Source organism: Tiliqua scincoides, chromosome 8, assembly GCF_035046505.1.
Source record: "Tiliqua scincoides isolate rTilSci1 chromosome 8, rTilSci1.hap2, whole genome shotgun sequence".
Taxonomy (NCBI): Eukaryota; Metazoa; Chordata; class Lepidosauria; order Squamata; family Scincidae; genus Tiliqua; species Tiliqua scincoides.
The window spans coordinates 379,026-403,836 of record NC_089828.1 but is presented as its reverse complement, the minus strand read 5'-3'; the positions used below and the strand labels follow the sequence as shown (position 1 = coordinate 403,836).

Here is a 24,811-nt window from a genome sequence, read left to right as displayed (position 1 = left end):
TGCAGGACTTCAGTTACGTAATAGGGTAATAACAGGTGTGAATGTAAGTGAGATTCTGCAGGGGAAGTGGTAAATGCGAGCAGCAAGCATTGCTCAGGCTCAGAAATGCAGCACTAACTGGCATCTGTTCAGTGCAAACTTAAAGCCTTCCCCTTGGAGTCTGGAGTAGGAAGGTGTTAAATTGTGTAGGGGGTGCAGGCGATGTGTTGTACAACACTGAAATCCAGCACAGCCTTTTTTTCTCTGTAGGGTGCCAGGGTTGTGTCAAGTTCCTCCCTCCCCCCCCCACTTCCCAGAGGAGACGCAAAGCACACAAACACTACAACAAACCTCCCTCGAAATCAACCTCTTGGTGTGGTGTGGGTTGCTATTAGGAGAGATCAGGGAAGGCTGTCTGCACAAAGCTTCTATTTCCCTTAAAGACATGCATTGAATGCCAACTGCCTGAGCGGATGAGTCCACCTCCTGCAAGTCCCAGGTTGTGTGGCACGGATCGCCCTCCTCTCCTTCCCACTTTCAGCAGAGTGAATAAAAACCAGATTACCCAGGCACCTTGCCAGCCATACCGTCCCCAGGGGGTGGGGATTTACAGACCTGCTGGAGGCACAAGCCAGTGGTCCAGCATGGATGCCACTGTGTCACAGGCTCCACTGTTTCCCTCCTCTTTGTAGAAGCCCATAAAGTGGGGAAGGAGAATAGTTGGAATATAACATGGACTGGACTCTCCAAAGTCCCTTGAAGTGTTTGCTGGCTTCTTCCTGGTCCACAGAGGCAAAGGAGGCCCGGGGTAGTCTTCTGTCCGTCTCCAAGCATGTTAAGTCAGCATAGTTGTGCCGAAATCAGCTTAGCACCCCGTGAGTCTAATTCTGCTCATTTAAACAGGACATGCTTCTGAGCAAATCTCACATCCAGCCTGATCCACCTCTATCTGTGGAAAACAGTAAAGAGCCCTTGGAAATGAACACAAATGAAGTGTCTGGTGGCAGATGCTTTTATAGACTCAAATGCCTCAAGTATGAGCATCAGTCAGCAGCAGCAGGTATATTCTGAGTGCAGTTGGATGAACTTAATTTTGTGTGCTGTTCTATTTTAATTGGGAGGTTAGTCACCTTGGGTGCCGCTTGGAGAAAGGCAGAGTAGAAATTTTGCAAATAAATAAACGTGCAAGTGATCAAACAGCCTGCAAAATGCAAGGGGTCCAGGAGGGACGGATGGTGGATCTGGTATTCCCACTGTAACTGAGGATTTAGGGGCTGATCTGACCAAGTGAATGCCCTAATGATCATGGCTCCTCAGCCAATGTCCAGCCTGGTTGACCCCCCCCCCCAATTGACATTAATGCTTCGTCACTGGGCTCTAGTCCAGGGGTGCCCAAACCCCAGCCCTGGGGCCACACGGCCCTTGAGGACTTCCAATGTAGCCCTCTGGGAGCCCCCAGTCTCCAATGAGCCTCTGGCCCTCCGGGGATTTGTTGGAACCCGCACTGGCCCAACGCAACTTCTCTCAGCGTGAGGGCGACTGTCTGACCTCTCGCATGAGCTGTGGGATGAGGGCTCCCTCCACTGCTTGCTGTTTCACGTCTGTGATGCAGCAGCGGCAGCAAAGGAAAGGCCAGCCTTGCTTTGTGCAAGGCCTTTCATAGGCCTTGAGCTGTTGCAAGACCTTCATGCATTCATATAAGTTCATCTTTAATATAGTCATTTATGTAAACTTATGTAAATGTATTCAAATTTTAAATGTAAATTAATTTTTTTTCCCTGGCCCGAGACACAGTGTCAGAGAGACAATGTGGACCTCCTGCCAAAAAGTTTGGACAGCCCTGCTCTAGTCTATGTATCAGGATCTCCCCAGTTCAGAACTCCCCTTTGTCATGAACTCCTCAGCTTCAGGTTCTGTCCCACTGCAGTTGGGGCGGAGACAGAAATCAGAGCTGGCCCAGGACCTCCTGATGCCTGAGGCAGCAGGCCAAACGCTGCCCACCTTACCAGCCACCAGCCACTGTACCCTTCCCACTTCACGATTATCTAGCCCAGCACTCTCCCCCCCTCCACATTTCCATTCCTCTCTGCTCCATCTTCCTTTTCCAACCCCAGGAGTGGAAGGAGAAGGAGGAGCAGTGCTGACAAGTAGACAGGCAGAGATGGAAGCCTTCCTTCCCAACACATACACCGTTCTGCTGTCTGAAGCAACCGTTGCAGTTGGCCTCGTGAATGGGCCAGCCATGGATCCTAAGACAGTACTGCGTTTCAGGGCTTTTGGAAGAATTAGAACAGGAAAATTCATATGAAGCTCTTTGAACCCTTCAAAGCATGATGCAAGTGCTAATTTCGGTTATTGCTGTGCAGTCTATTAGAGCTTCCAGACTAGAAATGGACACAAAGGAGACAACAAAGCAAAGGGAGGGGAAGCCAGGTAAATGGGGAAGGACACACAATTTCCTTCATGTGCTTGTGCCTTGGCTCAATTGCAGTCGGTGGCGTAGCCAGAGGGGGTGCAAAGCACCACGCTTTACAGGAAGCCTCACTGTGGCTGCCCATTCCCATTCCCAGCAGTAGGAGCAAAATGGAAGTGGATGCCTCCAGAATGGCTCCAAAGGGAAGGGGCAACTTGGGAGGGGCCACTTGCATGCCGCAGCCAGGCTCCCTGGAAAACTTAGTGCTCTGCACCCCCTCTAGCTATACTACTGGTTGCAGACAGATATGTAAAGTATTCTTATGCTGTGACAACAGCTTCTGTCACAATAACTTTTAAAGTGCTCCAGGCTACCCAGTTGCTTTCTCTGCAGCTGGTTAACACAGTTACCTCCCTACATTTTGGAAAAAGGAGCTGTGAGCCCACCTATTCCACGCACCCAGAAAAAATCCCCACATGTTATTTGGAAGTAACGTTACATTGATTTCCATGAGGTTTGCTTCCATCCTTACGTGAATGAGATGATTAAACTGACTGAAATTTAGGAGAACTGGTCGGACTCTTTCATAGGCTGCAGGTCCTGCCATGGTGGAGGGCAGGATGCTGGCGCTCCCCTTGACAGTGAAGTCTCTTGATGGTGGTAGAAGAGGATGTTGATGAATATATAAGCAACAAGAGAAGCAGAGAGGTCTGTGATCTCTGTTGATTTGTGTGCACATCTGAGTTTTTAACATCTCCATTGACAATATGCAGAGAGAGAGAGAGAGAGAGAGAGAGAGAGAGAGAGAGAGAGAGAGAGAGAGACCAGATGGGATGTGAGACTCACCTTGACTGGAATCCTTGATGTCTCTGACTTTAAAACCAAACCAAAACCACAAGGATAGGGGGCAGATTGAATTGGATTGGTGGGAGGTTTTAACTCTTTCCCCCCTGCACAGTGACCTGATTGAAATTGCCCCTCAAAGTTCCAAGTAACTATGAAAGGGAAAACTGATTGAAGCCACCGTCTTTATGTATTCAAGACCATGGATATCTAACCCTGCTTTCAACAGTACGAGGATTGCAATGCGACTATCTCTATGGGCTTCAGGCAAAGTGATAGAAAATCTGAATGGGAAATGGTCTTCTGTTACATTTTCCAGTACAGTCAGCTGTCTGTATGGGTGTGAAGTTATACTGCAGCTCAGGAATTCTGCAAATAAAACCTCCAAGTGCAGATTTCAAGTTCTGCGCCTGGCGTAAATTACGGACCTGGGTTGATTTGGCTTAATTGGTGTGCTTCCAGGCAATTTTACTACTTGCGCACTTCTGAACAGGAGTCATGTTTTGTAGAATTGTTTGTTCACCTTTTTTTGGGGAGAGACTGGGAAAGCAAAATTATCTCATTGCCTAGGAAAAGGTAAAACAGAATGATTAACGCCCCAGCCTGCTTTTTCAACCGCTGAATGCTAGCCTGTGAGGGTTTTTTTTTTCTCTCTTCACCTTAATGTTGAGAATACGGGACATTCAACATGATTTGGTAGAGGTCACAAAAGGATAGACTTGTGGTAAGCCTGTAGTTCATCCAAAGACCCAAACCATTAGACTTGGGCAAATTGCAAGGTGATACTCGGTGTGTGTTTACACACTGCAAATATGATTGTTCTATTCCAGTTGAGAAAATTGAATCTGGGAGAGATACATCTCGCTTCAAAGACAAAGTGTTCCCTTTATTGTTAATTGAACAGCCATAACGTGTTTCGTTTGGAAGGTGGTGCGGAATAGATAAGGGGATTTTCTTTGTTGGATCAGTGTCTTTTGATGTAAGCTTTTTAGTCAACCCAGAACTCCTCCGCAGGTTCACTAGGAACTTGTTTACTTCTCAGCTGTATGTACACAGGCAGGCAGGCAGATTTTAAGGGTTAATTCCAGGGCAAGTCATGAAAAAGTACCTAGCGTGTTCTGCACATTGTTGTTTTGGGAGATGGGTCCAGCACCACTTGCCACAGGTTGAGTTTTCCAGATGATTTTGTCCTTGTCGTGTGTGGCTGGACTCAATTGCTGAAAACGTCTCCAGCTGTTTGTTCTGCAAGTCCAAGCTAGTATGGCTGCCAGCACACCAATGTGGAATCGTGGTCTGCTTTCCGTTATCTGTGTGAGAAAAGCATCCCATTCAGGAGGGGGAGCAGGCTCACGTGGCTTTGTAATGTGGGGCAAGGAACCATGTGGGTACGTGGGACGGGGCATTTTTAGTTGTGGCACCAGGACTCTAGGGCGCAATCTTATTCTCCCTGAGTTGCAGTGCTGGCACTAGGTGTTGTAAATGCTCCATAAAGTACATTTATGGCACCACGGGTGGAGGGAGCACTGGCGCTGGGCCAGCATCAGTCGCGCCAGACCCAGTGTCGGGTGGTAGACGCTGAATAGCCGCTGGAGCAAAGTAAGAGCATTGGGAGGTGGTGCTGGCTTTGGAGGTGGGGGGAGGCATTCCGGGGCAGGGGGAGGAGCCAGCCTGGGAGGGGGATGGGCTAAAAAGCTGGCCACAGGTTCTCAAGTCTGTACCAGCAAAACAGCAAGTGCAGACTTGAGAAGCCCCATTCTAGGGCCCGTGCCCTTACTCGAGGGATGGGGACCTCTGGTGGCCCCCTGGCAGCTGCAGGATCCTGCGATCCCCATTTGGCACTGCTGTCTCTCCAGGCACTGCAGCTGTTAGGACTGGGCTGCCACATCCTCCCTCAGGAAGCTTCACAGGACCTTTCTGATTTAACCTTCGGACAACATAAGAACATAAGAACATAAGAACAGCCCCACTGGATCAGGCCATAGGCCCATCTAGTCCAGCTTCCTGTATCTCACAGCGGCCCACCAAATGCCACAGGGAGCACACCAGATAACAAGAGACCTCATCCTGGTGCTCTCCCCTACATCTGGCATTCTGACTTAACCCATTCCTAAAATCAGGAGGTTGCGCATACACATCATGGCTTGTACCCCATAATGGATTTTTCCTCCAGAAACTCGTCCAATCCCCTTTTAAAGGCGTCTAGGCTAGACGCCAGCACCACATCCTGTGGCAAGGAGTTCCACAGACCGACCACGCGCTGAGTAAAGAAATATTTTCTTTTGTCTGTCCTAACCCGCCCAACACTCAATTTTAGTGGATGTCCCCTGGTTCTGGTATCATGTGAGAGTGTAAAGAGCATCTCCCTATCCACTCTGTCCATCCCCTGCATAATTTTGTATGTCTCAATCATGTCCCCCCTCAAGCGTCTCTTTTCTAGGCTGAAGAGGCCCAAACGCCGTAGCCTTTCCTCATAAGGAAGGTGCCCCAGCCCCGTAATCATCTTAGTCGCTCTCTTTTGCACCTTTTCCATTTCCACTATGTCTTTTTTGAGATGCGGCGACCAGAACTGGACACAATACTCCAGGTGTGGCCTTACCATCGATTTGTACAACGGCATTATAATATTAACCGTTTTGTTCTCAATACCCTTCCTAATGATCCCAAGCATAGAATTGGCCTTCTTCACTGCTGCCGCACATTGGGTCGACACTTTCATCGACCTGTCCACCACCACCCCAAGATCTCTCTCCTGATCTGTCACAGACAGCTCAGAACCCATCAGCCTATATCTAAAGTTTTGATTTTTTGCCCCAATGTGCATGACTTTACACTTACTGACATTGAAGCGCATCTGCCATTTTGCTGCCCATTCTGCCAGTCTGGAGAGATCCTTCTGGAGCTCCTCACAATCACTTCTGGTCTTTACCACTCGGAAAAGTTTGGTGTCATCTGCAAACTTTGCCACTTCACTGCTCAACCCTGTCTCCAGGTCATTTATGAAGAGGTTGACAACATTGAAGACTGGCTTATTCAGACAGGCTTTCAGTTTAAGGTGGTTTATTCTCCCCATGGATGGTTGATGCTAGATGTCCTTTTGGTGCTGATTTTTATTGAGGCTTAATTCTTTATCTTGGTCTTTTTGAAATAATTGTTTGCATTTTATATTATTGTGAGCCCCTTTGGGGGCCCCCTCTCTGGCAAAAAAGTGGCACAGAAATGTTAGCATACATGAATGAACGGACAAACGGGAGGGAGACCACCTCCCTCACTTTTTGTGGGTGAAAACCTTCCCTGGCTCTTAGGGACTGCCCCGACCCCTGCAGGCAGCTGTTCCTTTAGTCCAGAGAACTTTCCCTCCAGTTCTGTGCTGTTCCCAGTCTTGTTGCTGTCAAGAAGTTCAATCCACTCTCAAAGAGTTCCAAAGGATTAATAAAGGAGATCTGGAGGTAGTACAATTTCCTATTTCATTTACAGCTCAAAGCTCTCCAGATCTCTAAAATTCTGGACCATTCCATAGTAGCCTCTCTCTCACCAGGTTGATCTGAAGATGGATGAAAGAAATATAGATTGCCTGGCACTCAACAGAGCAAAAGTGCGCTAGCAGTCTTGAATGTATACGAAATTGCCAACAACATTTCATGGCTGGATGTAGGGACTGGGGAAGTCAGAGAGGAGAGAAGGCCAATCCCATTTTGCTCTTTTCTGTCCTCTTGCCTTTTTCCCTCCACTGCCCCACCAGGCAGTCTTTCACACTGAGCCTGGCCCACAATTTGGTGGGCCACAATGTGGCTGCCAACCACACAAGTATCTTCTGTAACGGAGGGCAGGCAATGTGACTCCACCTCACTTCCTGAAGCTAGTTTTCCATCTTAGATTTCTCTGTTGTGCTCTCGCGATGAGAAAAAGATAAAGCATCAAGAACTGATATGCAGAGATAGAAACAGTCAGTTATTTTATATTATGCGAACAATCTTATGATAAATATATTTTATTTTTTGTTGCATGTTCATTTAGAACTGGAATAAAACCTTGGCGATCAGTCCCAGAGCTTGATTTCCATCCCAGCCATGGAGACTAACCACGACCCTTCGTTGTTCCTTGTGAACATTTTGGAGGAACTGGACACCAAGCAGAACACAGTTTCCTATCAGGATCTCTGCAAATCGTTGTGTGCCAGGTTTGATTTGTCCCAGTTGGCCAAGCTAAGGAGTGTGCTCTTCTACACTGCCTGCCTGGACCCTAATTTCCCTGCCACTTTGTTCAAGGACAAAATGAGGTGCAACGTGAATAACCAGCAATCTAAGAAGATCATGGTGGCAGCAGACATTGTGACGATCTTCAACCTCATCCAGATGAACGGAGGGGTGGCCAAGGAGAAGCTTCCCATCGCCCGAGAAAAAGTGAGGAAGAAGGAATCCTTGGAGTCTTGCCGTTCAGACACGGAAGTGTGCAATATGGTTGACTGTGTGCCCAACTGCGAAATAAGAGACAGAGAATTCAGCAGGGGATATTCAAGCAGGAGGTCTTCCAAATGCAGGAAGGGGGACTGCAAAGACTGCCCGCAGTTTGTGCCTGCTTCCGAGCCGAACTTTTTGCTTGGGGTCAATAAAGAGATGAAAGGCCGAGCGGCTTCTCTGGATCGGTTGCAAGCCCTGGCCTCGTACACCATGGCCAGCTCCCCCCCCTGCGAAATGCAGAGCACGTATTTCCCCATGAACATTGAGACGGAATCCATCTCGGATCAGGACTCGTTGCCCATCAGCACAAACATCAAGGAGACGTTCATCTCTAACGACGAGCCCTTTGTCATGCAGTCCTGCCTGCAGAAACGCAACATATTCAAGGAGGACTTCCACAACCTCCTGACCATCTCGCCCAACTTGTTATCCCCCACGGGCAAAGCAGAAGACGAACTGGCAGAGCCGCCAAGCAGGAAAGACACCTCCAAGCAGGCGTTCTTCAACCACAGTTTTGAGATGCCCTACAGCAGTCAATTCTTAAACCCCATTTACTCCCCAGTACCTGATAAAAGACGTGTCAAACACGAAAGCTTAGATGACCTTCAAGCTTCTACTTACTTTGGCCCAACGACCGTTCTTGGGTCGCAAGAAACAAAGCGGTGGTTGGGAAAGCCTAGTAAACAAACCCCGTGGCCTGCCAAAAGCTGGAGCTTAAATACCGAAGAAGTTCCCGATTTTGAAAGATCATTTTTGAACCGGAAACCGTCCGAAGAGAAGCCCCGATACCAGGGTTCGAACAATCCGCCACCCAATTTTTCATCCGCTGAGAGACATCAACCATATCTCAACCCAAAGGACCAGCAGTCAATGATGCAGCCTAGCTATGTTGTGAAACCAAATGGACACAAGCCCAAAGAAATCCCCGCCATTTTGGAAATTGAGAAGCACGAACCCATCAGAAAGTTTAAAGACAAAAGCATTAGCTGCACCTCCGCTCAGCTCCTGAGTGTTGACAAAACGAACAGTGTTGCGACACAGACAGAGCAGCAAGAGTTGGAGCACAAGAAGTGCAAAGAGATGGCCCACCCAAACCCCAGCAAGTATGGCGAGCAACATTCCCTGAAGCAATCGGACGATGACTCTGAAATTGTCAGTGATGACATCAGCGATATCTTCAGGTTTCTGGATGACATGAGCATCTGTGGGTCCACCGGAGTGATGCAATCATCATGTTACAACAGCACCGGCTCGCTTTCTCAGATACACAAATCGGACTGCGAAAGCTCCCCTGAGCACCACCTAGCAAAGATTTCCAGCGGGAATTCCGGCAACAAGCTTGACAAAGTGTCTCGACTGGAGACCAACGGCACAGATGATGAACTGAAAACCAGTGTCTGCAAACTGGTTCTGAGGATTGGGGAAATTGAAAAGAAACTGGAGTCTCTCTCGAGTGTCAGGGAGGAAATTTCCCAGGTGCTGGGGAAGCTGAATAAGTTGGATCTGAAGATCCAGCAGCCGGAGAAAGCCAGCGTTCAGCTGGATCTGAATTCTTTGACAAGTGACGCTCAGTCGGAAGAAAGTACCTCTCCTCAGATGTTCTCGTGTCATAATTCTGCACATGGCAGCAAGTTGGAGAATAATCCAGACTGGTGCTGCTCAGATGCCAGCGGCAGTAACAGCGAAAGCCTTCGAGTCAAAGCCTTGAAGAAAAGCTTATTCACCAGGAGGTCTTCGAGGTCGCTGACGGAGGAGAACAGCGCCACGGAATCCAAGATAGCCAGCATTTCCAACTCCCCTAGAGACTGGAGAGCGATCACGTACACCAACCAGGCTGGCCTTACAGAGGAGGAGATGAAAGATCAAGGCGGAGGTGAAAACAAAGACTGGCACCGGAAGTCTAAAGAGGTAATTTTCAATTTTGGCAGAGTCAATTATATGTTTAACGTGCCTGCATGAAAGGACCCAGTGTCACTCTGAAAGGCTTGGAGAACGAGGGCATCTGCCTTCTGCATAAGAACTGCAATAGATTTTTGGCTGTTTTTGTAACCCATCTATATAATGATCTAATGATGGACATGGGTTATCATTACAGCTAGCTTGCTTGTGTGTCGTCCCCCCCCCCCCGTAAAGAGCACTTGTGGATGGGGATTGGGAGGGGGAACTTTAGCACTTTACCCCTGCCACTCTCACAATCTGGACCAACTATCTCTATAGCCCCCAATTTGTTCTGGAAGGAGAGCTTTCATAGATGCCCTTTGTGGGGGAAATAGGAACCAATCCAGCTGCAAAGGATTAAAACCTCCTGCTGGCCTTGCTGTGGTCCCAGTCCAGGTCCCAGTCCCTGCATGTGCTGTTTACTGGGGGGGGGGGCAGGATAAGGATGTTGGTTCTAACTGTGGGCTGGATATAACATGCAGTGTTGAGATACAGGTATTGCAAAAACTGTTAAGAAATGATTGGGAAGAGACCACGGCTCAGTGGCAGAGCTCCTGCTCGCAGGCAGATGGACCCGGGTTCAAACCCTGGCTGCATCTCCAGCTAGAACAGGATAGTCTCCTGGCAGAAAGTGGAAAGCCACTGCCAATCCATGTTGACAATACTGAGATAGGCAGACCAAAGAAGGCAGCTGCCTATGATTGTGCGCGTTTTCAAAATCCAACAACCATCTCATGAAAAGAGCTTTTTTATGGGAGGAGCCATAAAAAACAGCACACTTAACACAGCATACAGTAGTACCCACCATTTCCCATTGAAGCACTTAGTGGCAAAGAAGAACACAGGTGGGGCAAACAGTAACCTGGTGGAATGAGAAGCTGGCCTGAGGATACTGACTCTACAGAAAGAGCAAGATGGGAGGTGTGGGGGTGTCAGAAGGTATAGAATCCAACAAATTAGAAAACAGAGGGGGACCAGAATCCTTCACAGTATAATTGTGGGTGGCAATAACAGGCCACAATAATAATTTAGTACTGGGGGCACATGCTGTCTTGATCAAAATGCTGAGGATTATCTTCTTGAAGGAATAAATTAGGAAGACATCCAAATGAAGAAAAGTGTTCTAGTAATGACTGATTTCAATTACCTTCCCATAGACTGGCCAAATTCATCTTCCAACCATGACAAGGAGAAAAAAAACTCCAGATGCACTAAATGAGCTTTGAAACCAACCAGAGGGGAAATTGATTCAAGACTTAATCCTGTAAAAATAATAATAATAATAATACTGGTATTAATATACCGCCTTTCTGGTCATTGGATTACTCCTCTGACTTTATTCAAGGCAGTTCACATAGGCAGGCTACCTCTAAACCCAAGGGGATTTTTACAATAATAGAAAGGTTCTGTCTTTCAAGACCCACAAAACATTTCAGATGGATCTTTCACGGTCTGGCATCACTTCTGGCCCCCAGTTGCCTCCCACGCTGGCTGATAAGCAGTTCCTTCATCTCTCACTTGAAGGGCAGCCAAGACACTTCTTCACTCACACCAAAGAGCAGGTGGAATAACTCAGCTCAGCTTGTCAGGTGCTTCAAGGTCTCGCCATTCACACAGCTGCCGGTGGCCTCAAACTGGCGACCTTCAGATGTTATCTTTGGGTTAACGGAGGCTCTACCCTCTAGACCAGACCACCTGCCCTATATGGTGCACAGGATCTAGTGTGAGATGTAGTTGTTGTCAAACCAATAAGAAACAGTGACCATAGTGTCATCCAGTTCAACGTGTGTGTGACTGGCAAGATTCCAAGGAAGTTCAAAACAGATACCTTTTGACTTCACAAGACTGGACTTCTCAAAAATACAGGAAGTAGTAAAAAAGAAGCTGCAAGGGAAAGACAGCAGTATCAAATCTCTCCAGACTGCTTGTGTGTTATTTAAAATTACAATAACAAAAGCTCAACTAGAATGTAAGGAAGGCACCTTCAGGTCTGGGGGATGCCAGCATGGCTAATGTATTGAGTCAAGGAAGCTAGAAAAGACAAGAAGGCTTTCTTTGGAATGTGGAAGCCTTGCTTAAGTGTGGAAAATGAATAGGAACACAAACTCTGGCAAAAGAAATATAAGTGGGCAATAAGAGATGCAGAGAAACAATGTATAGCTGAAAGCAGCAAACCAAACAGTAAAAACTTATTTAAGTTAAAAGCAGGAAATCTGCCAAAGAGTGTGCTGCCAAAGAGTGTGCATTAAATAACAAGAGAATAAAAAGGAAGATTAAAAAGAATATGGAGATTGCAGAGAAGATGAACAAATGCTTTGCATTTGCCATTACTCTGGAAGATGCAGGGCAGATATCTGTGCCTAAATTTAGCTTCTTAAGGAGGGAATCTGAAGAATGGAGTCAAATATGATAAGGTTCTAGAGCAGGGATGTCAAACATATTTCATACAGAGGACCAAATAGCATTCATGGTGCCTGCTGAGGGCCAGAAGTGACATCATTAAAACCCGTTTTTGCCTGGTCCACAGATGTACACATTTGGTCCCTGTTGCATATATGCAATGTTGGGCAGAAATGGCTTACGCAGGAAGTGACATCATTAAGCAGGTAATGACTGGAAATCAGCACTTTGTTATCACTTAGGAACTCATTAGCTGCAAATGACAGAAGAGAAAATGCGCAAATCTTGTTCGTATTTTCAAGATATGGGAGATCCCAATTATCAAGCTCGAACGGTCCCTCCTGACCGAGGGATTAAGTCAGATAGAGGTTAAAAGAGAAGCTGTTTCAGACCTCATTGATAAATTAAAGATCAATAAGTCACTGGGCCCTGATGGCATCCACCCAAGAGTTATTAAGGAATTGAAGAATGAAGTTGCTGATCTCTTGACTAAAATATGCAACTTGTCCCTCAAAACGGCCATGGTGCCAGAAGATTGGAGGATAGCAAATGTCACGCCTATCTTTAAAAAGGGAAAGAGGGGGGACCCGGGAAATATAGGCCAGTCAGCCTAACATCTATACTGGGTAAGATGGTGGAATGCCTCATCAAAGATCGAATCTCAAAACACATAGATGAACAGGCCTTGCTGAGGGAGAATCAGCATGGCTTCTGTAAGCATAAGTCTTGCCTCACGAACTTTATAGAATTCTTTGAAAAGGTCAACAGGCATGTGGATGTGGGAGAACCCGTAGACATTATATATCTGGACTTTCAGAAGGTGTTTGACATGGTCCCTCACCAAAGGCTACTGAAAAAACTCCACAGTCAGGGAATTAGAGGGCAGGTCCTCTCCTGGATTGAGTCCTGGTTGAAGACTAGGAAATGGAGAGTGGGTGTCAATGGGCATTTTTCACAAAGTTGGGAGGTAAAAAGCGGTGTGCCCCAAGGATCTGTCCTGGGACCGGTGCTTTTCAACCTCTTCATAAATGACCTGGAGTCAGGGTTGAGCAGTGAAGTGGCTAAGTTTGCAGACGACGCCAAACTTTTCCGAGTGGTGAAGACCAGAAGTGATTGTGAGGAGCTCCAGAAGGATCTCTCCAGACTGGCAGAATGGGCAACAAAATGGCAGATGCGCTTCAATGTCAGTAAGTGTAAAGTCATGCACATTGGGGCAAAAAATCAAAACTTCACATATAGGCTAACGGGTTCTGAGCTGTCTGTGACAGATCAGGAGAGAGATCTTGGGGTGGTGGTGGACAGGTCAATGAAAGTGTTGACCCAATGTGCGGCGGCAGTGAAGAAGGCCGATTCTATGCTTGGGATCATTAGAAAAGGTATTGAGAACAGAAAACTGCTAATATTATACTGCCGTTGTACAAATCGATGGTAAGGCCACACCTGGAGTATTGTGTCCAGTTCTGGTCGCCGCATCTCAAAAAAGACATAGTGGAAATGGAAAAGGTGCAAAAGAGAGCGACTAAGATGATTACGGGGCTGGGGCACCTTCCTTATGAGGAAAGGCTACGGCGTTTGGGCCTCTTCAGCCTGGAAAAGAGACACCTGAGGGGGGACATGATTGAGATATACAAAATTATGCAGGGGATAGACAGAGTGGATAGGGAGATGCTCTTTACACTCTCACATAACACCAGAACCCAGGGACATCCACTAAAATTGAGTGTTGGGAGAGTTAGTACAGACAAAAGAAAATATTTCTTTACTCAGCGTGTGGTTGGTCTGTGGAACTCCTTGTCACAGGATGTGGTGATGGCGTCTGACCTGGATGCCTTTAAAAGGGGATTGGACAAGTTTCTGGAGGAAAAATCCATGACGGGGTACAAGCCATGGTGTGTATGCGCAACCTCCTGATCTTAGAAATGGGCTATGTCAGAAGGCCAGATGCAAGGGAGGGTACCAGGATGCAGGTCTCTTGTTATCTGGTGTGCTCCCTGGGCATTTGGTGGGCCGCTGTGAGATACAGGAAGCTGGACTAGATGGGCCTATGGCCTGATCCAGTGGGGCTGTTCTTATGTTCTTACGATCTAAGCTGGGAGAACCCAGTTATAACGGGGGCCAGAGAAATTGCTTCCGGGGGGCATATTCGGCCCATAGGCCTTGAGTTTGCTACCCCTGTTCTAGAGAGTATTGACAAATTATAACTTAAATCCCTGGGTTCAGATGGCATCTATCCATGAGTTTTTCAGGAACTCAGATATGAAGCTGCAAAATTACAAAAAATGTAATTTGTTCTTTATGTTAGTTTCCGTGCCAGAAGACTGGAAGGTAGTCAGTGTAACACCAATATTTAAAAGGGAATCCAGGGGGAATCCAGGAAATTGCAGGCTGGTCAGCTTAGCACCTGCTCCAGGTAAACTGGTGGAAAACATAATTAGAGCTAAAATCATCAAGCATAGAGAGAAATGAACCTTTCTAGAGAATCAGCAGGCTTTCTGCAAGAGTAAGTCCTGCCTGTTAACCCGCTAGACTAGAGCAGTGGTTCTCAAACGTTTTAGGAGATTTACTCCCAAGTAAGTCTTTGTGGGGGATGGGCAAGGGCAGCGACACAACCCCCAGGATCACACTGCGAAGGGGGGCAAGGGGGTGCTTTTACTTCCTTTGGGGTGCAGTAGGGTCCAGGAGATGCAGGGAACCCCACTCAGCCTTCTGCAGTGCTCCCCAAGGCTTGAGATGTTGAGGTGGTTTGCACCCACTTTCCGTGCCTCAGGGAGTCCTGCATGGCTGCAGTCCTACCCACACTCCTACCCACACCCACACACCCCAGCACTGAAGGAGGTGGGGTAGCTGGAGGGGGGTGGAGCACTCAGCCTGCCAGGGAGGTGGGCGAGCAGCCCCTCCCTTCGGATCCATTCCCGGTGGGGTGGGGGGTGAACAGTGAGCTGGTCAAGCTTGCAGCTGACACCCAACTACTCAGGGTGCTAAAAAACAAAGCAGATTGTGTAGTGCTCCAAAAGAACCTTTCCAGTTTTCCAGTGCGGGTAAGGCGTAACAAATAGGTCAGGGGCATGCACTGTATCCTGTGGTGGGGAGGTAATCACAGAGGCCTCCTTAAGGTATGGGAACATTTGTTGCCGTACCTCGGGGCTGCATTGCGGCTGCACCGGTGCTGGAAAGGTGGATAGGATTGGGCCCTAAGTGAATGAGCAAACAAATGGTTTAGGAAATCTGACCATGGATCTCCTGTGCTATTCATGGGCTATCTTACCTCTATTCAGGAGATATGGTGCTCACGAGTGCACATTCTGAGAGTCTAAATTGGCAGTAGCAGCATAGGAGAGGGCATTTGCCCCTGCCCTTGCAGAAAAGTAGTAGCGTAGGGAGCAGGGGAGTCTACAGCCCTGGGCAGCACACCTAGAGAGGGTATCAAAGGGGTCCCTTTCGGAGGGCTTGGATAGGCGCTTCCGGTTTTCAGAAGGGGGTGGAGAGATCTGCCTAATCCTTTCAGTGGTAATAGTAGCTCCCCCCTTGCTTGACCGAGAAATTGGCTTCAGAGGGGTTCATCTCAATTTTCTCTGCCTCCATGGCAACAGGGGAGGGTTTTGCATCTGCCCACCCAGCCCCATGGATACTGATAATTTTGCTGGTAATTACCTGTAACCGAGGGTTTTGAAATATAAGATAATCCTCATAAGCATAAAAGTACCTAAATGGTGCAAATGGAATTCCTGGAGTCTTTTATTAGAACAGACACCTCAAAATTGAGTAGGTATTGGTTTAAGAAGGAAAGAAATGCCATTTTTGTTGGCTTCTTGTATTCTGTCCCACCCAGGCTTGTCTTTAAAGAGAGACACACACTCTAGTTTCAGTGAAACGTGTGACGTTTTGGTCAACCACAGACTGTAAGCATTCTGTCTTGAAGAAGTGTGTGTGTGTGTGTGTGTGTTCTTGACACATGTTTCTCAAAAAGCTAGTGCCTTGACCATTCAATACTCCTACAATTCTGTAGGACTAAAAAGCAAAGAATTGTGCCAGCCAAAGATGAGACATCAGGAATTGATGACTGGCCACCCAATCCTATGCAAGTCTACTCAGAAGTAAGTTCAATTAGCGTTAATGGGGCTTACTCCCAGGAAAGTATTGGATAGGATTGGGCTGCAAGTCTCCTCTTTGAATGTATTTTCAAAGCTGTAGGGGCCTGGAGCAGGCGTGTTCCTCCCCAGGGAGGCCTCAGATTGGCTGGAGGGAGAGGGGGTTCCAGCGCCCTTCTCCTCCTCCTCCCTAGCAGAGCTACCTGGCCTAGGAGCAGGAGCTGTTCACCTCCCAGCTCCCTGCTTCACACTGCCTGCCTCTCCTCCCTGTTCTACGGAGCAGGCCCGCCACTTCCTCCAGGTGGGGCAGAAAAGGCCCCTCCTGTGCCTGGCTTGTTTCCTGCAGTGTTCCTTGTTGGCCCTGCCAGCCCCCTCTGGCTGGTTGGGGTGAGCCAACCTGCTTTGCCCCCTTTGAGGGCAGTGAAGCCTCCCCACCCTGGGCATGGGGTGCCTGCTCCCGGGTAAGTCGGGGGTCAGGGCATCTGGGAGGGGCCCCGACGAAGCATTTGTGGAGCTAGAAGTTGGGGCAGGATTCAAGTGAGACTTGCAGCCCACGGTATCCCGCAAGGGAATTTTGGCCCCTGGAGGCCTCCTTACGGTACGGAAGTCTCCTTGTTCCCTTGCCCTGGGGTAGGTCTGTGTCAGTTCACAGGTCTACTTGGACAGGCACCAGCTCCATAGCTGGCACAAGGCTGCACAGACCTGTGGATCTGGATCAAGACCAGGAAGGGGGATTGGATTCAGCAGACAAGGCAGCAGCTAAATCCACCCCTTCTCCCAGTCATTAGCCACCATCCTTCCTGCCCGTGCCACTGCCCCACCCCCGCTCCCTCCTACCCCCATGCACATTTACCAGGGCTGGTGGGCACCCCGTCCATTGGCTGCTAGTGCTTGGGGCTGGCCGCTTGGCACTTGTGGCAGCAGCCAGGCTGCTCACTCTGTTGTGTTGCCTTTTGCAACAGCTAGAATGCTGCAAGGCTACCCATGCTTACCTAGGAGAAAGTCCCATCGAATGCAGTAAGACTTGCTTCTGAGCAAACGTGCATAGGATGATGCTGTGAGGCACTGTGGCTGGCTGGCTGGCTGGCTGGCTGGGTTGTGCCTTTTCCTTGGGCCATTTGCCCGATTATCACTGATCCTGCAACTGCTGTTTGCTCTTTAAAGTGAACCCTGGTCTTGAGCCAATTCAAAGAGACTGGAACACGTTTTTTTAAATAGATTTACAGAGATGGGAGACCCAGTCGCAGTTCTTCAAGGCCTCATCTAGTTTGGTCATTAGATAATTGAGATTAACCAGAGAAATTGTGTCTTGAAATGGCCAAGAGACTGAGCTGCAAATCCAATAGATACTGGTGTGAATCTCACCTCTACTGTCAGCTGACTTCTGACCTCAAGCTAGCTCCTCTGCTGCTATTTGAGGACAGTAATACGTAGTTCACTGGGTTATCATAAAGATTACATCAAGATAATACCTGTGAAGCACTTTGAACTCTCAGATGGAAACAATAGAAATATGAAGTATTATTATAGTGCCTCCAAGTAGCATAGCGAGAGGGGCTATGCTTTAAGCACTAAGTTTTGCAGGGATCCTCATTGCACTGTGCAAGTGCCCCCCCCCCACTTTGGAGACATTCCGGGCTGCTAGCAGCTTCCCCATTAGAGCCATTGTGGGCCACCAGAGGTGTACAGCCTCCCAAGAGGGAGGAGAAGGTAATATGCTGTGTGTAGAGGACCTGCGACTTTTTCCTTGGAAGAGAGCCTCCTAAATTTCCCTTCCCCCAGGGACCACATAGGGGACTGTCCCAGCTTGAGGGAGCCATTGGTGCCTTTGTGACAGTGGTAAGCAATATACCAATCTCCACTTTCACCTCAGGCCTATTTGCATTTGTAAAATGCCTCTGAGTGTGTGAGCCGACTCCAGTGGAAAGAATTGCACTTCTCGTGTGTGTAGAAGTTTGCCTGTTTGGCTTGTCCTGCAATGGCTCCTTCACACGTGCAAGCCACCTTTGGTGTTGCATGGCAGACATCAAGAGATGAGTGTGCTTGTGTGAACCAGCCCTGGGGGGGGAACAACCCACTTTCCATCTCTGAATTGTCCTTGAACCTTGTTGCAGGCAGACAGACAGTACGAAATCCCACAGCCGCACAGACATTCCAAGCCCCCCAAAGATGCTTTCCTGATTGAACAGGTCTTCAGCCCACATCCTTACCCTGCGTCCCTCAAAGCGCACATGAAGAGCAACCCCCTGTACACGGACATGCGGCTGACGGAACTGGCGGAAGTGAAACGAGCACAGCCATCGTGGACCATTGAGGAATACACGAGGAACTCGGGGGAGAAAGGCAAGCTTGCAGCCCTGGATCTTCAAGTGAGTTGTATTTGTTGCCACTTCTGGTGATGGTGGTTTGTTTTTTTGAACCTTTTTTCCAGGTTTGGCTTCATTTGCCTTCTGTGGGGAGGGAGGGAGGCAGAGAGGGAGGAAGTCCTGGCACCTCTGGGTGGGTTTCTAGGTGCCACAGCTTTCAGTCACAGGCAAAAACAGATCAGGTAGTGGGACTGGTAAAGACCTCTGTCTGCCTCAAGTCTTGGAAAACACCTTCTGGTTAAATGGTTCCCAACCTTTTCTCCAAGGGGAGGGGACCACTGGGTGTGGCGGCAGGGTGGCAATGGCAGTCCCAGGTTCGTACCACCACAGGCGAAGTGAAAAAAGGAGGTTTCTGCACTTACCCAGCTGCAGTGGTAGTGAGAACCTAGATTTCTGCAGAGTCTTACGCAGCCACCCTGCTGGGTAAGTGCAGAACAACCCCCTTTTTACCCCATAAGGGGTAATACAGAGTTTCCTGTTGCGCTGGGGGTCACCCCCTGATTGGGAAACACTGTTCCATTTGGAACAGGGAGTTCTGAGCTGGATGGACCAATTTATTAAACTTATATTCTGCCCAGGCATCACTGTATTTTTCTCCCTCACAACAGCAGCCCTGAAAGGGAGTGACTGGCCCAAGATCACCCAGTGAGTTTTATGACTGAACAGGAACTTGAACCCAGGTCTGCCCATCTAATCACAATGGCTGTCCAATGCCGCACTGTCTCTCCCTTAATCCATATGGTATTCCTATATTTATATCCGCCTTTCTGTCATGGTGGAGCTCGAGGTGGGGTACGCTGAGTTCCCAGTTAGTCTCCTCTCTGGGCACTGTCCCAACGTAGCCCCGCTTAGTTTCAGCAAGGGGGCCGGATCATGTGCCCTCAGACCTGCCACCTCAGGGACCATGTGTTCTGCTTCTTGGATTTTATGTGTTTTCTTTCCCTTATCCCTTTTGCTCTAAAGAATAACAGAATGAGGACACGGAAGGCAGCTACAAAGCCAGTTTCCTCTCTGAAGCAAATAGCTGAATGTAACGTCAGTGCTTTTCTCAAGAGAAGCAAGCTTTCCTGGAGGCAGCTGTGATGTTGAACTTAGCTGGCCCTGCAGCCTTCTGGGATCTCCCCCCTCCCCTCCACCACTGAATTCAGTGAGTTTTTGACTTGTGCATAATAGAGTGCAGAGGTCTGTGATAGCTATCGAATGAATTCCACACGTGCACGCTTGACAGTTTGTTGCGTTCTGCGCACTAAGGAATTTGGAAAGAGCTTAAAGGCTCCCAGCAACATCTTCTAGCTCTGAATACCAAAAGGCCAGCACTTTCTGAGTGTGAAATATGTTGCACGTTTTACTTGACTGTGCTTGTTACAACAGCCGGGGGGGGGGGGTGGATTCCAGTAGCAGCAGCATATGCCGTTGCCCCCCTTTTTTTGAAGCCCAGCATGCCCCCATCTGCTCCTCAGACTTACACCAGCAAAACAACTGGGGTGGGCCCAAGGAGACCCATAGGCAAACAGGCAGCCTACCGGGAGGTAAGTAAAAACTTTTGTCACTAACCTCACTGGCCGTATGGTTCCCCCCCCCCCCGCCATAGCATGCAAAGCATGCTCCACTGGTGCGGCTGCATGCTATGTATGGCGGGGGATGGGATTGGGCTGCTAAACATTTTTAACAAACTAACCCATTGTTTCGCAAACTGTGGGTCGGGACCGACTAGCTGGGTCACCAACCAATTTCAGGTGGGTCCCCATTCATTTCAAGATTTTATTTTTAGTATATTAGACTTGACGCCAATGTAGTATGTTGGGGAGATCTGTACTTTTAACAGGCTACACTATATATCAGGGGTGCTCAATAGGTGGATCGCGATCTACTGGTAGATCGCGAGGCAAAATGAGTAGATCGCGGAGTGCCGACTCCCCCCCTTCAGGTGCCTCTGGGAGGAAACCCTAAGGCCCATTGTACTCAAGTAAGTGTGGCTAGGATTGCAGCCTCACAGCCTAATCCTAGGCATGTCTACTCAGGAGTAAGTCCTGTTATACTCAGTGGGGCTCAAGGTACACCAACATACATTGTACACATAAATGTTATATGTTATGATGGCGCGAACATTGTAAAAAAAACTCTGGTAGATCTCTGGGCCTTGCTGGGTTTCAAAGTAGCTCTCGAGCCAAAAAAGTGTGAGCACCCCTGCTATATATGCTTTTAACAAGTATAGTCAATGGGCCTTACACCTGTATAAGCACGAATAGGATTGCAGCCTAGGATCGTTACATTTTTTCCCTGCTTGATGATGTCGCTTCTGGCTGTGACATCATTTCCAAGTTAATGACATCACTTCCAGTGGGTTCTAAAAAGTGGGTCCTGGTCTAAAAAGTTAGAGAACCATTGACTAAACCCCTTGAAAATCACCAGAAGTGCACCTGATCCATAAGTGGTGAAATTTAAGGGGGGGGGGACTATTTTGGTGACTTTCAGGGTGGTGGAAGTAAGGCCTTTCCAGCAGTGGCCATCTTGTTTCCATAATTCTCGCAGAATGACCCATGTTACTGTCGCATGTGTCCGATGGAAATTATGTGGGGGAGGGGTGATGGTGCCACTGTTGGTGCGAGGATAAGTATCACCAGTACTGCTGTGAAACAGACAACCACCACCACCACCACCACCACCACCACCACACCCTTCAAAGGGGGTTTCATCTCAACCCTGTGGATTATAATTGCTTGTGCAGGCCTACAATAGTCCAAAATAACATGAGGGGTGTGTGTGTGGATTGTCGTCCTCCCCCCCTTCCCATATCACAGACATTTCTCACCGCTTCTCTCCCCAAAGTGGCAGGGTTCAGGAATAATCAGCCACTCCAAGCCGACCCGAGAGAGTTCAGCCGTGGAAATTGTCAGTCACAAGGTGTTGCGCTGATGCCTTGCTCGAGGACATCTTGCAGCCTGTTTTTAGTGAAGCTGCAGACACGAAAGGGGAAGCTGCAGACACTCACAGGGGAATGTGAGCTCTTTAATAACCTGCTTGGTGTTGCAAATTTGGGGATTGGAGCGAGAAGACTCTTTGAAGGCCACAGACATCACCGGACCCGTTTTAGCCACCACAAGGAAAGTTGTTGCCTTTTGCAACTTTCAGAGGGGCAGTCATGTTAGTCCATCACAGCAAGAGTGACAAAGAGACTTCAAGCACCCTGTAGACCACTCCGTTTCATTTCAGCAGAAGCTTCTGCAGACTGCGGTCCTGGTTGGAACAATCTAGTCTTCTTGACCAGACAGCCTGTCCTTTCTAAGCTGTGGAACCACTCTGCACAACCAGCGCTGCACACAATATTGCCAGCACAGTAGTAATGCAATTATTGTTATTGCTATCAAGATGACCATTAATGGGCTAATAGAACTGTTTTGTGTTTTTTTCCTGAGTGTGTTTTGTTGTTCTAGGTTTGAATTGACTGTTCTGTTATCACTGTTGGTTGTTGCAATAATTGCTTTGGATGTTGTTTTTGTTTATTAGTCTGTTGTTTTTGTGGGATGTCACCTGCCTCGGGTGCCTCTTTGTCAGGAGGGGGTATTTTTACAGCCCAGTCCTAAACTTCCCAATGTCCGGAGGAACAGCAGCACCAAAATGACTACAACGGTATTCCACGGGCACAGGGAAGCCGCTGGAGGTCACCTCAGGCGAAGAGGACTTTTGTCCCCTCCCCTCCCCCTCCTGCAATGGAGCTTCTCACAAGGGCTTTTCAGCCCGACACAGGATAGGATTTGGTAGAGGCCTCTGCTGGTTCCACCCCCCCTCCCAGGCTGGTTCCTCCCTCTGTCCCCCCACCCACCTCCCCCCAACCCAAAAGTCTGCACCACCACTCAGTGGTCTTTCTTACCAGAGGTAAGAAACTGCAAGGCAGACCAGCACGGGGCCCAGTGCTGACTGGTGCATGCTCAGCGCCAGGGCTCCCTCCTCCCGCAGTGCCATAAATATGTTTTTTGGCACATTTACCTAGCGCCAGCGCTGGAGCTCAGCGCCAGCACTAATAGCCCATAGGATTGAACCCCCCATGTGTTTATTTCTCAGTCATTTAATCTATATAAATAAATCATCCCCATTGGCAGAGAATTGAGGCTTCAACATGCTTCTCTATGGCTGGATCCTTCCCTTAATTTGTTTGTACTCTTATTTGAAAGCGGAGGACAAAAAAAACTTACAAATTTTCCCCTTTTTTTTTCCTTTACAGACTCAAGAGTCATTAAATCCCAACAATTTAGAATACTGGATGGAGGACATCTATACACCAGGCTACGATTCGTTATTAAAACGCAAAGAAGCTGAATTTAGACGAGCAAAAGTTTGCAAAATAGCGGCGTTGATTGCCGCGGCCGCCTGTACAGTTATCCTGGTTATTGTGGTTCCCATATGTACGATGAAATCATGAATTCCCTTACGGATGAATAGCACCCAGCCCTGTACAGATCATCGCTCCAGATATCTCATTCAGTTTTTTAACTGCCTTGTGACAAGCATTGTATATGACAATCAGGTGGGAAGGCTTTGTAAGGAAGGGGTTTTTTAAAGAAGAAAAAGCAAAACACTGGGCAGATGCAATGGGAACATGATTTAAATTTTTATGCGTTCCTGTGACTGGTACGGTGTTTTTCTGTTCACCCTTTGAAGAGGAGATATTTTGCAAAACTTGAAATGGACAAAGAGAAGTGTTTTTTTGTTTTCTTTTTTTCTCCTTCATATATCAATATCAATTTTATACTGGGCCGAATGGTAGCTGCCCTGAACAAGATGCATTTCAGCAGGGACCCAAGTGCAACAGTAATGATCTCCTAAATCCAGAGGAGGAACACCCTGAATGTATTGTGCGTGCGGTTTTTGTTTCCCCCGGTTTGTGTTACAAGTTCCTTGTCTGTGTAGCCACAGGACGGGTGCATGGCTCCATCTGGAACTGATAAGGGCTCTTTGTAACCTGGTCTTACTCCAAGACCGCCTTTGTTGTCATTGAGTATGTAGGTGAAGTGCCATCTGCTGTAGACCAAAAAAGATTCTGTTGAAAAAGCAATTCGGAGAAGAGGTCTCGGTTGCTTGCGTTAATATCACATCTGCAAACACCGACATGTGCTTCCAGCCAATAGAGTTATTTAATTTGACTTTGCCTCCACAGATGGTACAAAGATATCTCTGCTCCACTCCGTTCCAGCCAGATGAATTTAGCACATTCAAGAGATGCCCGCCGTTCTGTTGTGATTCTTGCAGATATAATCAGAATGGTTATAATTTTGTCACAAGCGCCGTGTGCCTTTTAGGTTGTAAACCTACTGGTACATTTCTTTTCTTGGGGTGGGGGAGAGGCTGAGATTTTCAATTCATATCAAACCACTGTATCAGGCCAATACTGTCACCCACAAGTCAGTGTAATGCACCTTGCACATCACATACTTCAGATGTACACCAATTAGTTCCGTGTACACCTAAAAATGTAACAAAAAAGAATTTGACAAACTGGTTTTTTCCCCTCCCAAATTACCTGCATCATGCAGATATGCTCTTCCAGGAGCAGGGTTTGGCTGCAGCTCCCGGTTGAGTGTAAAGTGGGTATCAAACCTAGGTTTGGTCCTCTGCAATGTGTGGGACATCATATAAGCCAGCCTATAGCTGCAGTTCTGAAAACACTTATACCAGGGTAACACCCTTCTAGTAAGGGCCATTTCACACAGGTGTTATTTCATATATGAGGATAGGAAACTACAAATCCAAGATGCCTCTGATGTCTCCTCCCACAATATTCTGGTACAATGTGTTCCTAGGCTCTGCCTATGTTGATTCAAATCTGTGGACTGTTGTTTTCTTTGCTGTTTAACTCCATGCCAATGCAAATGTAAGTTCTGCAACCCAGATTTCTTGAGTGCCACAGTCCCGAGAGTGCCCTTGTTGCCAGTCAGGGGCAGCGTTGACACCTGGTTGTCCCATCTTGCACCTTCTTGATTTAAGAATTCATGTTTCTCTGTTGGTGCTTCTAGTTCATGTTTTGATAAGGCCTTCTGAGTTGCTAGAGAGTACGTTTGGAAGCTGCCACGCCACAAGGAGTTCATCACATGGAGCACCAGAAGAAGAGGCTTTTCTGTGACCGAAACTTGGTGACAGTGATGTTTAAACTGGTTCTTGCAACAACAGCCCACAACAGAAGAGACTGGTTAACCGGAAGAGTGTTAATTATAGGCAGGGGGAGGTGCCTTCTGATCTGAACTGTGACAATGTTGCACGTAACCCTCTTCTGACCACCATCTTTGCACGAACAGGATGTGGCATGGTGGAAGTGACCACAAACAGCCGAGA

The 24,811-nt window shown here is 47.9% G+C and overlaps 1 protein-coding gene across 1 annotated transcript; it reads left to right on the top strand.

Moving 5' to 3' along the window:
• Positions 1–7,302: 7,302 nt before the first annotated feature.
• MINAR1 (membrane integral NOTCH2 associated receptor 1) lies at positions 7,303–22,904 on the top strand. Its single transcript, XM_066636666.1, has 3 exons — positions 7,303–9,600; positions 18,233–18,487; positions 22,707–22,904. Exons 1-3 carry the CDS (start codon positions 7,303–7,305, stop codon positions 22,902–22,904), a joined length of 2,751 nt encoding a protein of 916 aa, XP_066492763.1.
• The last annotated feature ends 1,907 nt before the right edge of the window (positions 22,905–24,811 follow it).